We start from the raw sequence: 18,986 nt of genomic DNA, 5'->3' as shown, positions 1-18,986 counted from the left end.
ACAGTCAAGCTGTGTGCCACACTGTAAGTTTGAATGTATGTTACTAACCCCAAGTATGCAGTACAAACCAGTTTCATCCTCCCTCCCCCAGTCTGGCTTAAACACGGGGCCTGCACATAGCCCACCCCTCCTGGCTTAAACACGGGACCTGCACATAGCCCACCCCTCCTGGTTTAAACACAGGACCTGCACATAGCCCACCCCTCCTGGCTTAAACACGGGACCTGCACATAGCCCACCCCTCCTGGCTTAAACACAGGACCTGCACATAGCCCACCCCTCCTGGCTTAAACACGGGACCTGCACATAGCCCACCCCTCCTGGTTTAAACACGGGGCCTGCAGATAGCCCACCCCTCCTGGCTTAAACACGGGACCTGCACATAGCCCACCCCTCCTGGCTTAAACACGGGGCCTGCACATAGCCCACCCCTCCTGGCTTAAACACGGGGCCTGCACATAGCCACCCCATCCCACCCCTTTCCCTCCAAGAAAGCATTTTCTTTCACTCTCTCTGCTCCTCCGGGTCCCAGCCCAGCAGGTTGGTGCACGATTGTTGCAGGTGTTCAAGTGGTTGGTCAGGTGCCTGCAGGGTTGTACGGATGGCGAGTGCTTAGTGGGCTATGCTGCAGCCCCCACCCCCAGCTCACCAGCATTCAAGTACACAGCAGTGTGTCTCTCAATCTATGCAGCTAGAAGAGGCAGCTCTGCAGGAGATGGCTCTGCAAGGCTCAGAGAGGACAGATGACTGACCTGCAGTTACACAGCCATGCCTGGCAGAGCTGCACTGGGAAGCGCAGGCTGCACAGTGAGCGGTGCCTGCTCCAGGCACTTTGTGGCCCCGCACCCTCAGGCACACTCCAGGTGACAAGAGAGATGCCGTGGAAGCTCCGAGGAGGAGGCCCAGGCCAAGGGTTCTCACCAGGGTCCACCCCGCTGAGCCTCCCGTGACCCCCATCTGACCACTTCCACTCTGGGCTTGCCTGTCTGGGAACAGGGCTGCAGGGCAGACTCCCGCCAGCTTGGCTTCAACAAGACTGAGTGTAATGCAGATTTGAGGGGTGCAGGGGCTCACCTCCCACTCCCGGCTCAGCCTGGGCCCCTGCTGGACACACACCAAGTCCTCCTGGGCAGACTGCTTCTCTGCCCTGACGTGGCAGGGAGATGGCATGTCCCGAATGGGCCATGGGCCAGCAGCCTCGTGGAGAACTGGACCACAGGTTCCTGCCCCACAGGTGCCCTCGAGCCGTGGGCGTGGCACCTGCTCCTGATTTGCATCCTGACCTCTGGGGGCAGAATGGGGCTCCTGGTGGTCGGAATGGGGGTGTTTTTTCCACCAAGTGTAGGAGGGGCTGCGTGGGCTGCCTGCCCCCAGGTGGCGATGTGCATGGGTGCAGGGTCTGACAGACAGCAGATTTTCAACTCCTTGTTTGCAAATTTACTGGAAAAAAAAATCATGCTGAAAACCCAGACCAGCTTTCTGGCACTGCAGCTGCAGTGACTTCAAAGTCCAGCCTCGGGCAAGACCTTGCCTTCCGTCGCTCAGCAGACACTGATCAGCTCTGCGGACCAAAGATGAGTCAGGCAGCTCCTAGGCGCTGCTACTCTGTGTGTGGCCCAGTTCAGGAAGGGGGTGTGGAGACCCTGGACCAGACCTCCGCCCCCAACCATGGCCACCCCACCAGGTACCCCAGCCTCGGGGACTTGTGGAGGGGCAGGGGAATGCAAATGAGGGCTGGAGCTGCTTTCCCAGGGAAATGAGCATTTGCAAGACACAGCCCCTCCGGGAGCCTGGGCTGCACACACAGCCACGCAGCATCCCTGAAGATGTCCCTTCACTCACCTTCAACTTCCACACCCTTCAACGGAATTTTTAAATATTTCTTTATTTTTATTGGAAAGTCAGATATACAGAGAGGAGGAAAGACAGAGAGGAAGATTTAACGTCCATTGATTCACTCCCCACGTGGCCAGGAGCTTCTTTCAGGTCTCCCAGGGGTGTGCAGGGTCCCAAGGTTTTAAGCCGTCCTCTACTGCTTTCCCAGGCCACAAGCAGGGAGTTGGATGGGAGGCGGGACTGCCAGGATGAGAACTGACACCATATGCGATCCCGGTGCATGCAAGGCGAGGACTTTAGCCACTAGACTACTGCATCAGACCCGGATTTTTTTTTTTTTTTTTTAAATCTTAATGCCTTGAACGCACCGGGATCCCATATGGGTGCCAGTTCTAATCCCGGAACCCCACTTCCCATCCAGCTCCCTGCTTGTGACCTGGAAAAGCAGTCGAGGACGGCCCAATGCATTGGGACCCTGCACCTGCATGGAGACCTGGAAGAAGCTCCAGGTTCCTGGTTTCGGATCGGCTCAGGTCCAGCCACTGTGGCCATTTGGGGAGTGAACCATTGGATGTAACATCTTCCTCTCTGTCTCTCCTCTTCTCTGTATATCTGATTTTGTAATAAAAATAAATAAATCTTTAAAAAGCTTATGCATCCTTTCTTAGCTTAAATTTTTTAAAGATTTATTTACCTTTATTGGAAAGTCAGATATACAGAAAGGAGAAGACAGAGAGGAAGATCTTCCATCCTATGGAAGTGACCACAATGGCTGGACCTGAGCCGATCTGAAACCAGGAACCTGGAGCTCCCTCGGGGTCTCCCACGTGGGTGCAGTACTTTAGCTACTGGGCTGCTGTGCGGGGCCCTTAGCTTAATTTTAGTCTTGAAACCTTGTGTGCTTTTTTCTTTGTCCCAGTTCAGGTGTTCACTGCAGAGTCCGTGGAAAACTGAATTGAAGATAAGTTTGTTTTGCTGCCCAGGAAGCTTTTCTGAGATCCACACGTAGCATTTTCATGAACTTTATAAAGATTCCTCAGAGGCATGAATTTGGAAAAACTTCTTGCACTAAAGTTTTAGAAAATCTTTCTTTGAAAGGTGGCGTGTCAGTGACTGAGGCAGGGTCTTTCCTCTGTCAGTTCACTCCCCAGATGACCACAACGGCAGGGCTGGGCCAGGCTGAACCCCGGAATGTGGAGTTCCATGTGGGTCTCCCTCGTGGGCGCAGGGGCCTCAGCACTTGGGCCATCCTTTGCTGCTTTCCCAGTGCGTCAGCGGGAAGCCGGATCCAAAGTGGAGTAGCCGGGTCTCGAACTTGTGCTCTGGCATAGGAAAGCTGGCATGGCAAGTAGTGGCCTAACCTGCTGCACTGCAATGTTGACCTCAACACAGTGTTAAAAAAGTTCCTACCTGGGCACCTTGTGAAGTCTCGCATTCATGTGCATGTGTGCCTGTTCCCCGGTTGAACCAGTTGGAGGGGTGCACGGCCCATCACTCTCCAACCTAGAGCCTTCCCTTCAGTGTCAGTGAGGGCCTGATTACACCTGGTCCTCTGTGGGCTGTCCTGCTGTGTGAAAACCAGCACCCCACCCCTTCCCCTCCATCCGTCTTACTAGCAGGCAGGGACGGACGAGCCAGACTCCGCTGTGGGGTAGCCCCCCGGTCACCCCGCTTGCCCAGTGCACCTCGGGCCTGAGGGTGCCAGGCGGCTGTCTGTCACCTGCATCTCCTGGATCGGTGTTGCACCTTTGCGTTCTGGGTGGCTGTCTATCTGCCTTGCCTCTGATTGCCACCTGGCACCCCCGGGGACACGGAGGCCAAGGTGCCCGCAGCTGGAGGGGTGCTGGTGCTCTTGTAGCTGTCTCTGGGACCACTCACCCCCACCCTGTGCCCCAGCTTTATGGGTTAGGGGCATTGCCCAGGCCCAGTGCCTGTGTCCGGGCCCAGACCTCCCTCTAACAGTGTTGGCCTGCAGGTGGGACCCCTCCCCCCGCTGCTCCCTGCTCTGGTGCCTGCGGGGGAAGGTGGTGCCTGGCAGGTGTGGGTTCTTTGTGGCCAGGCCGGCTGTTTACCGTCTGACGCCCCCAGCCTCTCCTGCTCTCCACTAAGCAGAGCGCCAGCGTCTGGGTGCCTCTCGGGAACCCGAGCAGCCAGCCAGCCATCTTTTGGGAAAAAGAGTTCTGGGCATTTCTTTTTCGTTGTCTTCCAGGCTAGGGGAAACCATGCAGCTGTCCTTCTGAGGTTTCTCTTGCAAAGGCTCACGCGAGTGCCCTTCCCCATGTCCCCAGCCCAGGCCTGGCTGACATCAGGCCCACGTCTGGTCAATGGTAACCTGCGTGACACCCAGGGGTTGTCCCTGGCAACCTCCACCTGGCCTGGGCCGCTCCCCTCTCGGATGCTGTAAGCCAGGAGCGCGTGCAGCAGATGGGAGTACAGCATTCTGTGCCCGCCTCAGGGCCCCCCGGGGCAGGGCATGCCAGGCCTGGCTCCCCTCCTTGGCTCCATGGTGAACAGTGACCCCTTGCAGGCAGACTTTGAGGAGCAGGCCGTGGAGGCTGCCACGTGCAGGTGGCTGTGGCACAGAGGTATACTGTGAGGCAGTAACGGGGATAAGCACAGGCAGGGCAGCTTGATTCCCAAAAGCTCCGAATTCTGAAACCCGGAGTGCCAGGATGACCCCGAGCGTCAGATGGTCCCAGCTTTGCTTCACGCACACAATCACTCCAACAGTGTGTAAGCTGCAGGTAGGGTGTCTGGGGGTCTTGGCAGCTTGGCTTCTGTGGCCCCGAGCCGGAAACAGATTCCGTTGTGGTAGTGTCGGCACACTGTGCTTGGCCCGCACGGTGGGGGCGGGTGGAAGGGAGAGGGGAGTGTGGCAGTTCTGGCCACGGGCTCCCACACAGCCCTCGCAGTGAAGGCAACGCTTGCTAATGGGGAGGATCCGCAGCTGCTGTGCTTGGGAAGGCTCTGGGATTCCAGCACGCCAGGCTGCGGTGTGGGCAGAGCATACTCAGGTTGGGTGCTTGGTCCCAGTGTGGTGATGGGAGAAGTGGTGGGCCCTCTAAGAGGTGGGGCTAGCGCAGGGTCACCGGGTCCAGGTGCCGGAGCAGGTGGCTGGATGGAGGGCAGAGCAGCTGGGACTGGGACTAGCACTACTGCTCCAAAGGGGGGAGACTGGCGTTTATAGCGGCAGCTTAACCCACTGAACTACAACACTGCCCAGACTTCTGAGGGGAGCCACACCCAGCTGCAAAGGATGCTGGGGACAGGAAGGACATGAGGGGTCATGATTGGCTTAGAGGACCATCCCTGGGGAAGTGGGGGCAGGCAGTTCTTGCTCACAAGACTCCAGGAACAGTGGAGCAGTGTGTCGGGGGGCAGTGGGAGGGAAGAGGCCGTGAGCTGGGTCCTGTTGTGCCAGGGCTGCACATGCTTAGATGAGAGCCTGGGGTCTAGCAGTGGGTCCCGGGGAGTGTGCTGTGCTCTTCCTCGCTTACTTATTGGCGATCCTTGTTTGAAAGAAGTAGCAGGGTTTCTGGCCAGGAGGTGCTCCGGGCTTGGCCATGAAGCTGATGGCCCCTGTCGGCTGCCCAGGAGCTGCAGGCCCTATCCCGTCTTGCGCTGGGGCCCTTATGAACCTGCCCCGTCCCTCACTCCAGAGCTGTCTGCCAAGCACAGATAGGTTGAGCGGCTTGCCCAGGGGCACGGAGCCAGCATGGGGTGGCCATCTTTTGGCCATCCCTGGGGAGTGCGGCTCCACGCAGGGTCTGTGGCCTGGCCGCCTGCAGATGGCCAGCATGGAGTGGCCCCTCTGTGGGGATGGCCTTTGAGGGAGCAGGCCTGAGTCACAGTCCAGGTCTAGGGGTGCAGCGGGGCAGGGGATGGTTCAGGCTCAGCTTCCGGGGCCTTCCAGCCACCGGGTTGTGGGGTCCCAGGCTCAGTCACCTTTGTTTCCCCCCAGCCCACGCAGAGATGTCTGAAGTCAGACCTGGCTCCAGGGACCTCCAGGAAGAACAGGTGCCAGAACTGTCCTCGACAGAAATTCCCGGCCTGACCCGCCCCACGGAGGACGGGGACGCCACGGTGGACCTGGACCTCATGGAGTGCCTGGAGCACAGGTGGGCGCCAGGATTCTGCTGGTTGGTGGTTGGGGTGGGGTAGCTGCCTCCCGTCCCGAGGCCAGCAGCTTGGCCACACCCCCCCCACCATCGTGGCGCTGGCCACCAACATGGCCCAGGGCACTGGAAGGGGGATTCCCCTCCCCTGCTGGCCTCCTGGGGAGATGAATCTAGATACAGAGTCAGAAATGCCAGGCATGGGCTCAAGAAACCACTGAGGCAGAAGGGGCCTCCCTGGACCTGGGGACCTCTGAGGCTAGACCTGAGCCCAGCACCTAGCCTGCAGCACCCAGCCCAGGCCTCCCCACTGGCCGGTGGGGCTTGGCTGTTGCCGGCCCTGCAAGTGCCAGCCTCCGTGCCCCCGTTCCTGCCCCAGCTCCACAGCTCCGTAGGTTTCCTCTGCAGGGGCCTCGGGCTCCTGTCTTTGAGGTCCCAGACTGGGTGGGTGTCAGCACCAAAGGCCCAAGATCCTTGACTGCCTCCCCACTTCCGGCCCCGGCATCAGGGACCCCAGCCCTGGGACAATGACTGCCTGTGGCACATGGGTACCACACCCCACCCCTGACATCAGCCAGTGATTCCCATCACCCCAAGACTGAGGTGGAGGTGCATCTGAGCCCACGGTCCCCAGAGGCCAAGTGCCCAGGGACCCCCCAGAGCAGCTGTCACCAGGATGGAACTTGGGGTGTGTGGAAGGGGAGACTTGTACCACACACCCACGACACTTGAGGGTTTGGTTTACACAGGATGCCCCAGCTGGGGCGTTTCAGCTGCTCCATTCTGGGAGGAGTGACGGCACGGTGGTGTCTTGGTGACCAGGGGACAGGTCTCAGAGGCCCCCCACTAGAGGGGAGCCAGATGAGTCCCCTCATCTACCATTCCCATCAGCTGGGTTCCTCCCGGGACACCCCAGACACTGGCAGAGACCCGCTTCCCAGGGCCTGACCTTCAGGGTCTGCCTGTGGAGGGGGTCTTGAGGGCACCCTAGAGTGGGAATGCCAGAGGTGGGCCGGAGGTGCCCACTGCCAGCTCCACATACCTGCTGGTCCTTCTACATCTGGCCTGGGTCATTCTAGCAGGTCCCCCTGCCCCACGAGCCCCTGGCTGGGAACGGGTCTGTGTGTGCAAGGCCTACCCAGTCCCCCCGCCCCACAAGCCCCTGGCTGGGAACGGGTCTGTGTGTGCAAGGCCTACCCAGTCCCCCCGCCCCACAAGCCCCTGGCTGGGAACGGGTCTGTGTGTGCAAGGCCTACCCAGTCCCCCTGCCCCATGAGCCAGTGGCTGGGAATGGGTCTGTGTGTGCAAGGCCTGCCCATCCCTGCCTTCTCCACAGTAACCGAGTGGCCCTGAGGCTGGCCCGCATCGGGGATGAGATGGATGTGCGTGTGCGGGGCCCCCGGCTGGCCCAGCTGCCCGGGATGGCCATGCACAGGTGAGGAGCCCATGGCCCAGCCAGGGTGGTTAAGGAGGACCTGGGTGGCAAGGGGAGGCCAGAATCCAGTCAGGGCTGGACCTGAACCTTTGCCCTTCCCGCCATGCCTCTGGAGGGAGCCCCCAGACTCTTCCCCTCACCTTCCTCTAGCCCAGGCAGTTCTGTCACTAACGGAAACGCTGTGTAAGGAAGGAACCCCTTTGTGGAGAGGGTGCGGGGCATATGCCGTAGTGATGACCAACAGGTGGGAAGGCATTGGAACCCTGGGGGCTGGGAGAGGACCTGGCTGTGGTGGGGATGCCCAAGCTGTGTCTCCTGCAGTCAGCCCGCTCCCTCGTGTCTTACAGCCTGGCCCTCACCTACAGCCGGAGGGGCGTCAGGGGTGTGGCCGCAAGCCTGGCACTCCGTCTCGCCAGCCTCCTGAGGTTCCGGAGTCGCCGTGGGGCTCCCAGTCCCTGGGTAAGAGCTGGGGTTCCTGGGAGCTGCTCACGAACCTCCCTGGTTCACCACAGTGCCCACCCCTTGCCTGGCTGGGTGGAGCGGAGCCTGTGGGAGGCCCAGCTCCTGCCAGGACAGCTGACCCCCAGCTGGCCGTCTTCCCCTCTCTGCCATGCCCTTGGGACCACTTCCCATAGCCTCGCTCACCTTTCCCCCACTGCCCCTGAACCCCCAACGTCCACTGTGTGGCTGATGCAGGACCCCCCGCCCCTCTCGTCCACAGGCGTCCCTGGAGCCGATGCCCCTGCTGCTGCTGTTGCTGGGTGGGGGGCTGCTGCTGCTCTTGCAGTGAGCCTCCCGGAGGGGCAGGGCTGGCCCCTGTCCTACGCCAAGTGGGGGGCCACGCGGGGCCCTTGGCTGCCTTGTTGTCTTTTTAACTGTTGCCTGATGACACGATTTTGTATTTAAACTCCAGACAGTGCTGGGTCACTGCCGAGCTTTCCTTCTCCAGTTTTTTTTTCGGTTTTTTAAGAGAAAATGAACTCCTTATACTTTGGGTGCGTTACTGGCTAACCACCCACTGTCTTGGCACCCCTGGCCTGCTCGGGAGCGGTCTGCGGCAGGGGGGAGTGCTGGCCACACCCCCGTCTGTGCCTTTTGGGACAGAGAATCTACTGGACTAGATCTCTACGGGGCTGGGAGGGCTTAATAAAACATTGGTTTCCAGCAGGTCTTTGGTGCTGTCTTGGGGCTAGTGGCATCAGTGTGGGCAGGGCCCAGTGGGGGGACAGCCCGGTGCCTGCTCCTACTTGGCACAAGAGGCCTGCAGGTGCCATCTTGGGATTTGGCATGGCCGTTTGCAACTTTGGCCCTTTCTGCCCTGGCTGGAACCTATGGTTGGGGATTACTTCCTGTGGGCTGACAGCACAGCAGGAGCTTTGTGTGCAAGGGCCTAGGGTGTCCAGGCCGAGCCTCCCCCAGTGTGGGCCTACACAGGGCTGTGGGCCTACTCCTGTCTCCTACACCGGACTTCACCCGTCACCTCTGGACTGAAGTGGGATGTGGCCGAGAGCCGAGAGCCACCGGTCACAGATGAAGCTGGCTGGCAGCTCTAGCCACTGCTCCCCAGCCTGTGCTGTCCCTCCCAAGCATGGGAGAGGATACGGTCACCTAGTGGCCACCCGGGGCCCTGCCTCGTGCCCACCTGCCCAGAATGCCCCTTGCTCCCACAGCACTGGGTTTGTCCCAGCCTAGGCCGAGCAAGGCCATGCCATCCTTTCTGCTTCAAAGCTCTCTGCACACAGCCCCTACCCATTTCTGCCAGGCAGCACAGTCTTGGCAGGAAGGTGCCCGGGGCCCAGGCAGGCATGGACAGCCGGGTTCTCCACAGGTGTGGCAGGAGTGTTTCTGCGCGCTGGGACCCAGGGCGTCCTCAGCTCTCTCCGCTGAGACCCCACCCGGAGGCCCAAGCCTCAGGCCCACGTGGCCCTGCCCTGGGACACTGGGCTGCTGGGAAGACCCCTCTGTGCTGATGCTTTGAGTCTGCAGACCCGGGCAGGGCTACCACAGTGGGAGAGTGACCCTGCGACCCACCTCTGGGAGACACACTGCACAGTGGGAGTGTGACCCTGCCTGCCCACCTCTGAGCGACACACTGCACAGTGGGAGTGTGACCCTGCTGCCCACCTCTGGGGGACACACTGCACAGTGGGAGTGTGACCCTGCTGCCCACCTCTGGGGGACACACTGCACAGTGGGAGTGTGACCCTGCTGCCCACCTCTTGGGGACACACTGCACAGTGGGAGTGTGACCCTGCTGCCCACCTCTGGGGGACACACTGCACAGTGGGAGTGTGACCCTGCCTGCCCACCTCTGGGGGACACACTGCACAGTGGGAGTGTGACCCTGCCTGCCCACCTCTGGGGGACACACTGCACAGTGGGAGTGTGACCCTGCCTGCCCACCTCTGGGGGACACACTGCACAGTGGGAGTGTGACCCTGCCTGCCCACCTCTGGGGGACACACTGCACAGTGGGAGTGTGACCCTGCTGCCCACCTCTGGGGGACACACTGCACAGTGGGAGTGTGACCCTGCTGCCCACCTCTTGGGGACACACTGCACAGTGGGAGTGTGACCCTGCCTGCCCACCTCTGGGGGACACACTGCACAGTGGGAGTGTGACCCTGCTGCCCACCTCTGGGGGACACACTGCACAGTGGGAGTGTGACCCTGCTGCCCACCTCTGGGGGACACACTGCACAGTGGGAGTGTGACCCTGCTGCCCACCTCTGGGGGACACACTGCACAGTGGGAGTGTGACCCTGCCTGCCCACCTCTGGGGGACACACTGCACAGTGGGAGTGTGACCCTGCTGCCCACCTCTGGGGGACACACTGCACAGTGGGAGTGTGACCCTGCTGCCCACCTCTGGGGGACACACTGCACAGTGGGAGTGTGACCCTGCTGCCCACCTCTGGGGGACACACTGCACAGTGGGAGTGTGACCCTGCTGCCCACCTCTGGGGGACACACTGCACAGTGGGAGTGTGACCCTGCCTGCCCACCTCTGGGGGACACACTGCACAGTGGGAGTGTGACCCTGCTGCCCACCTCTGGGGGACACACTGCACAGTGGGAGTGTGACCCTGCTGCCCACCTCTTGGGGACACACTGCACAGTGGGAGTGTGACCCTGCCTGCCCACCTCTGGGGGACACACTGCACAGTGGGAGTGTGACCCTGCCTGCCCACCTCTGGGGAACACACTGCACAGTGGGAGTGTGACCCTGCTGCCCACCTCTGGGGGACACACTGCACAGTGGGAGTGTGACCCTGCTGCCCACCTCTGGGGGACACACTGCACAGTGGGAGTGTGACCCTGCCTGCCCACCTCTGGGGGACACACTGCACAGTGGGAGTGTGACCCTGCTGCCCACCTCTGGGGGACACACTGCACAGTGGGAGTGTGACCCTGCTGCCCACCTCTGAGCGACACACTGCAGTGGGAGTGTGACCCTGCCTGCCCACCTCTGGGGGACACACTGCACAGTGGGAGTGTGACCCTGCCTGCCCACCTCTGGGGGACACACTGCACAGTGGGAGTGTGACCCTGCTGCCCACCTCTGGGGGACACACTGCACAGTGGGAGTGTGACCCTGCCTGCCCACCTCTGGGGGACACACTGCACAGTGGGAGTGTGACCCTGCTGCCCACCTCTTGGGGACGGACTGCAGCAGACCAGGTGCTTCCCGCGGGCAGCCTGAGAGGCCTCTTCCCATTTCCTCCCCATTTTTGTGGTGTGGACCACGAGAGGGCCAGAGGTTGGTAAGCCAGGGCCCTGACTGCCCAGTTGCGCTGTCATGGACGAAGCTGCCCTGCACCTGCCCAGGTTGGCCAGGGCCTGAGGTCCTTGTGTCTCTCATGCTGCCAAGACTTAAAATGATGATGCACAGGGACAAGCCACTGCCTGGGACCCCATATGGCTGCAGGTTCGAGTCCCAGCTGCTCTGCTTCCAATCCAGCTCCCTGCTAATGCACCTGGGAGAGCAGCCTGGCCCAACCCTGGCCCCTGCAGTCACTGAGAGAGTGAGTCAGCGGATGAAAGATCTTTCTCTTTAATTCTGCTTTCATAAACAAATCTTGTTTAGAAAATGATAAAGCTCCTTGGCAGTGAGGTTCAAGGGCAGCTCTCCAGGGAACACTGCCCCAGGCCAGGGTGACAATTGCAGCCACACGGGAAGACCGATTCGGAGGTCTTCCTCTCTGTGCGCCCCATGCCCCGCCGCCTGGCCTCTGCTGCACCTAGCTCATGGCCTGCCGGGAGCTGTAGCCTGTCTGCCTGGCTCCCCAGGAGAGTGAGGGGCAGAAGCTTGCCGAGGGCCTATACAGCCGACTGTGTGAACACCACGTGACCACGGGCCCGCTGGCATTTCTCCCCTCAGTCCAGGATCCACCTGCTCGAGGACCCCGAATACCAGGCCCAAAGCCAGCGGCTCCCTGGAACTCCCAACTCCAGGCTCCATACATGAGTGCAGGCCTCATGTTTTCCAGCCACTGAGACATACTGAGAGGCCAAACGCCTCTGGGATTCAGGGCCAGGAGCGAGACCCTGGCCGCAGGCACTGGCCGGGCTTGAGGCTGTACTGGTGGGCCTCCAGGAGTCGGGGTCTGCCTGGGCTTACCAGGCTCCCCCACAAGCAACACGGCTATTGTTTCCCCCGGGGAGAGGGACTGGCTGTGTCGTGCTCGTATCTGTGCTGCAAGGCGCTGAGCACATTCTGATGTCACTGCCGTCGGAGGGGCAGGTGAGGAGGGCGGGCAGCCGGGTCAGCCCCTGGAGCCGCTGGCGGTCACTGCGGGGTCTCCACGGGCTCGGGGCCCGGGTCCTCGCTGGCCTGTAGCACATCCACGTGGCTGTAGGAGCGCCAGGCCTGCAGGTTGCAGCTCCTCAGGATGGCTCCCAGCTGCTTCCCAGGGCCCACCTCGAAGGTTCTGGGGAACTCGACGCCCTTCCTCCGCTCGTAGACGCTGTGCATCGTCTGCTCCCACTTCACTGGGGAGACCAGCTGCTGCAGCAGCAGCTTCCGGGTGTGCTCGGGGTTTGTGTACCGGTGCCCGCTCACGTTGGCGTGCACAGATACCAATGGCGTCTTGAGGTCGATGGCCTTGAGGACCTGCTCCAGCGGCTCCAGCGCCGGCGCCATGAGGCGCGTGTGGAAGGCACCGCTCACAGGCAGCATCTTGGTGCGGCGGAAGTGGTACCTGGAGGAGTTCCTCTGTAGAAACCGCAGCGCCTGTGGGAGGGAGGGCGGGGATGAACGTGTGAGCCATGCCAATGTGGGGAGTGGCATGTGGGCCAGCGCCCAGCTGGGGGACACAACAGCCACCTTCCCATGGCTGCACCAAGCTAGAATGTCCTCACTGGCCTGGGGGCCCCTTCTTTGGGGATCCCAACACTAATGTGACACCCTGGCCAGAGCGAGCCCCAGGGTCACTCTGCTCAGCTGTCCCACGCTGTCGGTGCCTTCACACCTCTCCCTCTGAGGTAAGCATGACAGCCCTGGCTTCACACAGGTGCCAGCAAGGTCACGCAGGGACCAAATGAAGGGACCAGGACAGCGGCAGCACGGTCCTGCCACAATCCTGCCACTCCCCACTGAGCTCCTGCTGCTGCTCTACGACCATAAGTCAGCAGGAGGCAGGGCCGAGCCAGCTCAGCACCCACAGGCCCAAGGCCTTGCTTGGCAGGGCACCTCTCTCAGACACAGCCCCGGTCATGGGGACAGCCTATTTTATCAACAAGCATCTCAAAAGGGGTCACGTGGACCCAGGACACAGCCCAGGCCCAGCCCCACCAGGGCCCAAGGGAATGGACGGCTCTGTAGGCTGTACCCCTGACCGCCTGCAAGCTGAGCAGCATGGGCCTGGCCCTGCCACACTGCCCAGGGCTGGCCCTGCCATGCCACACGCCTGGGCTGGCCCTGCCACACTGCCCAGGGCTGGCCCTGCTCTCACAAGAATTCCAGTCTACACTTGCTCACTCAGCAGGCCCTTGGCTTCCAGCTGTCCTTTCCATCATGTCTCCGCCTCTCCCGCTCACCTGCCAAGGCCCAGAACACTCAGCCCAGCCCTGCCTTGTTCCTTGGCCCGCGGTCAGCATTCAAGGCTGGTCTTCCCAGCTGGCTTGGGAACTGGGACCCCATGCAGGTCAGCAGGGAGCTGCCTGATCAACGTTAGCAGAAGCAGTGAATGGACAGGAGAATACATGCCCTCAAAAAACGCGGGGCAGAGCCATCCCACAGAAGGCAGCTCTGCGGGGGTGGGCGCTGTAGCGCTGTAGGGTCAGTTGCCACTTCCAACTGGAGCATCGGTTAGAGGTGCTCGGCTTCTGATCCAGCTGCCTGCACAAACACCTGGTTAGGTTCCAGAAGACGGCCCAAATGCCTGGGCCTGACACTCATGTGGGAGACCCACATGGAGCTCCTGGCTCCTGGCTCCAGCCTTAACCAGCCCTGGCTGTTGTAGGCAGCTAGGAAGTGAGACACTGGATGGAGGGTCTGTCACTCTGCCTTTCAAATACACACACCTTAGAGCAGCAGAAACAGCAAACAGCTCTGTTCTCTGGGAAGTCGTCAGGTGGACAGTCGCAGGCAGGCAACAAGGTGCCAGGCTCAGCAGACACAGGCTGGGTGGTGTGCCCAGGGCCCCCTGGCTCAGCGGACATGGGCCGGGTAGTGTGCCCAGGGCCCCCTGGCTCAGCAGACACAGGCCGGGTGGTGTGCCCAGGGCCTCCTGGCTCAGTTGACATGGCCTGGGCGAAGTGACCAGGGCCCCCTGGCTCAGCGGACACAGGCCGGGTAGTGTGCCCAGGGCCCCCTGGCTCAGTGGACACGGGCCGGGTAGTGTGCCCAGGGCCCCCTGGCACAGCGGACACGGGCCGGGTGGTGTGCCCAGGGCCGCCTGGCTCAGTGGACACGGGCCGGGTAGTGTGCCCAGGGCCCCCTGGCTCAGCAGACAAGGGCCGGGTGGTGTGCCCAGGGCCCCCTGGCTCAGTAGACACAGGCCGGGTGGTGTGTCCAGGGTCCCCTGGCTCAGCAGACACAGGCCGGGTGGTGTGCTCAGGATGCCCTGGTGGACACAGGCCAGGTGGTGTGCCCAGGATGCCCTGGTGGACACGGGCCAGGCAGTGTGCTCAGGATGCCCTGGTGGACACGGGCCGGGTGGTATGCTCAGGATGCCCTGGTGGACACGGGCCAGGCAGTGTGCTCAGGACCCCCTGATATGCATGGTAGAGGTGGAGAGCTTCTGGCCTCTCGCCTCCCTCTGCAGCACTCGAACCCCTGCTCAGCATGGCAACCCCTGCATTGTGGGGGCCCCAGGAGGCGAGGTGCAACGCCGGCCCCACGGTGTCTGGGGACAGGTCCCAGACATACCCACCTCCAGGTGCCCCGCAATCACCCTGCAGTCGGGGAAGAGGTAGCTGGCCACCTCACACACGGGGTCCTTGATGCCCAGGGACTGGCAGTGCTCCCGGGCGTCCGCACAGGCCAGGGTGAACTTGGACTGGTGCTGCCCGAGGACCGACAGCATCCCACTGGGCACGGCGTCTGATGCCTCCTGCATGGCCTCAGCCCGGACCTTCACCGCATATAGACCTGTGCAAGAGGAATGCCGGGAAGTGAGGACATGCACCCAGGTGGAAGGGCAGGTCTCAAGCATGACACACGCTGCCCCTCCGCACCACAGACATGGACACTTGGCTCCACTGCCGCCAGGGACACTGCCACGTCCAAGGCAGGCGCTCTGTGGGACATGTCAACCAATACTGCAGCGTGCGGCCCAAGGCCGGGCAGGCATGGGCAGCAGCTCTCATGGTGCAGTATGGGAGTGGGTGGCCCCAGATACGCGAGGGGAGAGGCTGGGCTGCTGCTGCAGAGCCCCCCTGCCTCCGCCACAGGCCACAGCCAATCGCTGAGCCCCCTGGTGAGGGCCGAGAGGAACAGACGCCAAGCCACCAGTGCCTCTGGCTCAGTTTCCATTTAGAAAAGCGAGGTTTACAATGACCCATCTGCCTGAGTGGTGCAGACAGTTTGTTATTTCAGAGCTGGCAGGCTGGAAAGGAAACACAGGAACCGTCAGAGTCCTCCATGCTCGGAGCTGGCCAACCTGACGCTGCCAAGGGGGGTGGACTATGTGGGCCCCTGATCCAGCATGGCTCGAGGGCAAAGTCACCAGAGAGGGCTGCATGGACCAGCAGGAAAACCCCAGACCAAGGCGGGACCAGGCACCAACCCAGAGCGTGCTGCGACAAGAGGGACAAGGTTCACTTACTCAGCACGCACTGGAGTACCCATACTGCACTTTAGCCTGGTACCCAAGACTGCTGGGCAGCCAGCTCATCCAGCACCTGCGACGGGAGCACATGGAAACCCTCCCTCGCAGACACTGCGCAAACGTCAAGGGCAAAGGCTGAACCCCAACTCTGCAAGTCACCTATACATGAACCACACATGGAGGGGTGGCCGTGTCACACAGTGGGTTGAGCTGATGTACTCCATGCTGGCATCCCATGTGAGCGCCATTCGAGTTCCAGATGCTCCACTTCTGATCAGCTCCTCGCTAATGGGCTGGAAAAACAGTGGAGGATGTCCCAAATTCGTGGGCACCTGCCACCCACATGGGAAGCCCAGTGATGTTCCAGGCTCCTGGCTTTCGCCTGGCCCAGCTGTGGCTGTCACGGCCATTTGGGGGGTGAACCAGAAAATGCAAGATTTCTCTCTTCCTAACTCTGCATTTCAACTGAACAAATCAGTTTGTATTAAAAGTTTCATTGGGATATGCAAACATGGAACTCCCTTCTTGTTACTGCCCTAATGCAGTGAGATTTTTTCTTAATAACTCAGATGAAAATCACAATTTAGTTTAAAAACTGAGACTCTGCGATTGCCCCCATTTGCAGGGGGACAGGTGAGCAGCGCTCGGCGCAGCCACCAACGTGAGCAGCCGCTGCCTCGCTGGCTTCAGCATGCTTTGTCTTTTTTCTTTTTTAAGGATTCATTTGTTTTCACTGGAAAGGCAGATTTATGGAGAGAAGGAGGGAAAGATCTTCCATCCACTGATTCATTCCCCAAATGTTCGCAAGGGCCAGAGCTAAGCTGATATGAAGCCAGAAGTAAGGAGCTTCTTCCAGGTCTCCCACACGGGTGCAGGGTCCCAAGGCTTTGGGCCGTCCTCGACTGCTTTCCCAGGCCACAAATGGAGCTGGATGGGAAGTGGAGCAGCCGCGTGCTTGGAGGATCAGGCAGTCAAACTACTACACAGTGCCCAGAACATTTATCACCTAGCAAACCTCTGTCTTCACCAGCTGACCGGCCCCATCCCTTTTACACCCTGGAACTGCTGCTCTGTCCATGCCCCATCTGCCTTCCAGACCTTTCCTAGCAAGACAGTCCTGCAAGACACTCCCTTCCCTGGCTTCAACCCGCAGGAGTGGCCTGGAGGCTCACACTCATTTTTATGTGTTTGTCAGATCTCATCTCCTGCTTCTCCCTCGGTGTCCTGACAGCCAGGGCAGAGCCAGGCTGCAGTCAGCAGCTCTCCACGCAAGGACCGAGCGGCCCCCTGCTGCCTTCCAGGAAGCTGGCACAGCTGGGACTCATGCCCAGGCACGCCGACCAAGGGCACCTCACGTGCTGTGCCACACTGCACTGTGTGCACGTGCCAGATGAACGTTCGTGCTGCTTTGCTGTCGGTTACCGTGAACGCAGCGCCGGAAACACCTGGCCATGGGTTTTCTGCTTGGTCGTGTTCTGTAGCTTCTTAGGTACACGCTGAAGAGTAGACTGACTGGCCCCGCGCCCGTCCTGCGGGAACCTCGGACCAGCCACCCCCCTGGGCAGCGGCTCTTACGCTGCCCTCCCGCCTGTAGCGCACCTGCACATCCTCACCAGCCCTCACTGTTCTTACCACAAGCCCTCCTGGCACTCACCAAGGTCTGCTCTCTGGGCACTGACCTGCTCTGCCTAGCTGCTTGCTGGCCATTTGTATCTTCTCCTCGGTGACATGTTTACTGGGGGGAGGAGGGATGCAGGCAACTGGCATGGCGGGGGGAGGCTGGGGCACTGCCCACACAGCAGCAGCTGGCTTTGAGTCCTGCTAGTGCACACTCTCACAGGCAGCAGGTGCTCGGCTAAGTACTTGGGTCCCTGCCGCCCAGAAGGCCCCTGGATGGAGTTTCCCTGGCTGCTGGCCTCAGCCTGGTCCAGTCCTGGATGCTGCAGGCATCTGGAGTGTGAGCCACTGGACGCTGCCTCTCCCTGTCCCATGGCCTATCTTTAAATTCAAATGACAATAAAGGGAGGAATGCCTATTCAAGTCTCTTGCCTGTAGTTCCCTATGCAAGGACTGTGTGTGAGCCAGTCCTGCAAGCGAACTGCACGGGCTCACAGAGGGACAGGAAACTGCCCCCCCCCCCCAGCATCCTCCAGGGCCCAGCCATCCTAGTTCCCTTGCCATCACTCCCGTTCACCGGGCGCGGTGCTCCTTGTCCCGGGGGATCCCAGCAAGACACACACACACACACACACACTCCAACCCCTTCCTGGGTACCTTCAGTAAACTCCATGGCTCCGGCAAACACCAGGGCTGCAAACTCTCCCACGCTGAAGCCCGCAGCAGCCACGCACTTCTCAATCACCTGCGGCAACAGGTGCAGAAGGTGAGGCTGAGTTGGCCGGGGCGGTCCCCACGGAGGGCCCTGCTTCTGGAGGGCGCCGCCCGGGGCTGCCCCACCCCTCACCCCATCCCAGGGCATTCGCAGGCAGCTGTGCCGGCCACGCCGCGAAGGCCCGTGGCCTCGCCGACCTCCTCCCGCCTCACCGCGGGCTGCTGCTGCTGCAGCTTCTCCACGGCGGCCAGCGAGGCCACGAAGACGGCGGGCTGGCAGTGCACGGTGCGGTCCAGGTCCTCCTGCGGCCCGTGCAGGCTCAGCGCCAGCAGGTCGTAGCCCAGCACGCGGCGCGCGGCGTCGTAGAGCTCGCGGACGCGCGGGTAGCCCAGCAGCCCGCGGCCCATGCCCACCACCTGGCTGCCCTGGCCGGGGAACAGCAGCACCGAGCACTGGCCCGGCGCCCGGCGCGCCCGCGGCTCCTCCACCGTCGCCTCTCGCAGCAGCGCCGCCACGTCCACGGGGGCCGGCGGGGGCACCGGAGCGCCAGGCCGGCCAGCGGCTGCCCAGCCCCGGGCCCAGGCGAACCGCGCCGCCCGGACACTCATGCTGCAGGCTGCGGGCGGACACGCTCGTCTCCCTGGCGACAGGGGCCCGACTGCGGCGGCGCGGTCCTGGACTCGTTTCCCGCCCGGGGGCAACCCGGGGAGCTGGAAGAAAGGTTCCGGAGTCGTTGGTTCCGGCAAGCTAATGCTGGGACCAGGGTGGGGGTGTGGGGTCAGGCTGAGGGAGGGGGCCGCTGGGCCGAGTCTCCACAGCCAAGCCTAGAACGTGCCCCCTCCCCGCGTTCTTGACATCCGTCCCCACTCCCCCCAAAGCAAGGATTTCAGCCTGGGATCACCTCCAAGGCCCCTGCCCCCGATACCATCCCTCTTGGGTTTGAGGCTTCAACATTGGAGTTGGGGGACAAGGAAGGGCACAGCACTCAGTCCACA

At 61.6% G+C, this 18,986-nt stretch overlaps 2 protein-coding genes across 2 annotated transcripts; one reads left to right on the top strand and one right to left on the bottom strand.

The window, feature by feature from the left end:
- The first annotated feature begins 4,339 nt into the window (after window positions 1-4,339).
- On the top strand, window positions 4,340-8,550 carry BIK (BCL2 interacting killer). The gene is made up of 5 exons (XM_058673727.1): window positions 4,340-4,421; window positions 5,798-5,954; window positions 7,288-7,386; window positions 7,734-7,845; window positions 8,108-8,550. The coding sequence occupies exons 1-5, from the start codon at window positions 4,340-4,342 to the stop codon at window positions 8,174-8,176; spliced, it is 519 nt and encodes a 172-aa protein (XP_058529710.1). The 3' UTR covers window positions 8,177-8,550.
- A 3,373-nt stretch (window positions 8,551-11,923) lies between these two features.
- Window positions 11,924-18,642, bottom strand: MCAT (malonyl-CoA-acyl carrier protein transacylase). The gene is made up of 4 exons (XM_004589724.2): window positions 18,204-18,642; window positions 17,934-18,021; window positions 14,763-14,980; window positions 11,924-12,619 (listed from the first exon to the last, which is right to left on the bottom strand). Exons 1-4 carry the CDS (start codon window positions 18,597-18,599, stop codon window positions 12,176-12,178), a joined length of 1,146 nt encoding a protein of 381 aa, XP_004589781.2. The 5' UTR covers window positions 18,600-18,642; the 3' UTR covers window positions 11,924-12,175.
- Between the last annotated feature and the right edge of the window lie 344 nt (window positions 18,643-18,986).

This window comes from Ochotona princeps, chromosome 15 (genome assembly GCF_030435755.1).
Source record: "Ochotona princeps isolate mOchPri1 chromosome 15, mOchPri1.hap1, whole genome shotgun sequence".
Classification (NCBI taxonomy): Eukaryota; Metazoa; Chordata; class Mammalia; order Lagomorpha; family Ochotonidae; genus Ochotona; species Ochotona princeps.
This window is presented reverse-complemented; position numbering and strand designations above follow the sequence as displayed.

Coding starts and splice junctions, on each gene's coding strand:
- MCAT (XM_004589724.2), bottom strand. CDS start 18,599: ATGAGTGTCCGGGCGGCGCGGTTCGCCTGGGCCCGGGGCTGGGCAGCC. Junction 14,981..17,933: donor AGCCATGGAGTTTACTGAAG/GTACCCAGGAAG, acceptor CCTCTTGCACAG/GTCTATATGCGGTGAAGGTC. Junction 12,620..14,762: donor TGATTGCGGGGCACCTGGAG/GTGGGTATGTCT, acceptor TCCCTCCCACAG/GCGCTGCGGTTTCTACAGAG.
- BIK (XM_058673727.1), top strand. CDS start 4,340: ATGGTGAACAGTGACCCCTTGCAGGCAGACTTTGAGGAGCAGGCCGTG. Junction 7,387..7,733: donor CCCGGGATGGCCATGCACAG/GTGAGGAGCCCA, acceptor CGTGTCTTACAG/CCTGGCCCTCACCTACAGCC. Junction 7,846..8,107: donor GTGGGGCTCCCAGTCCCTGG/GTAAGAGCTGGG, acceptor TCTCGTCCACAG/GCGTCCCTGGAGCCGATGCC.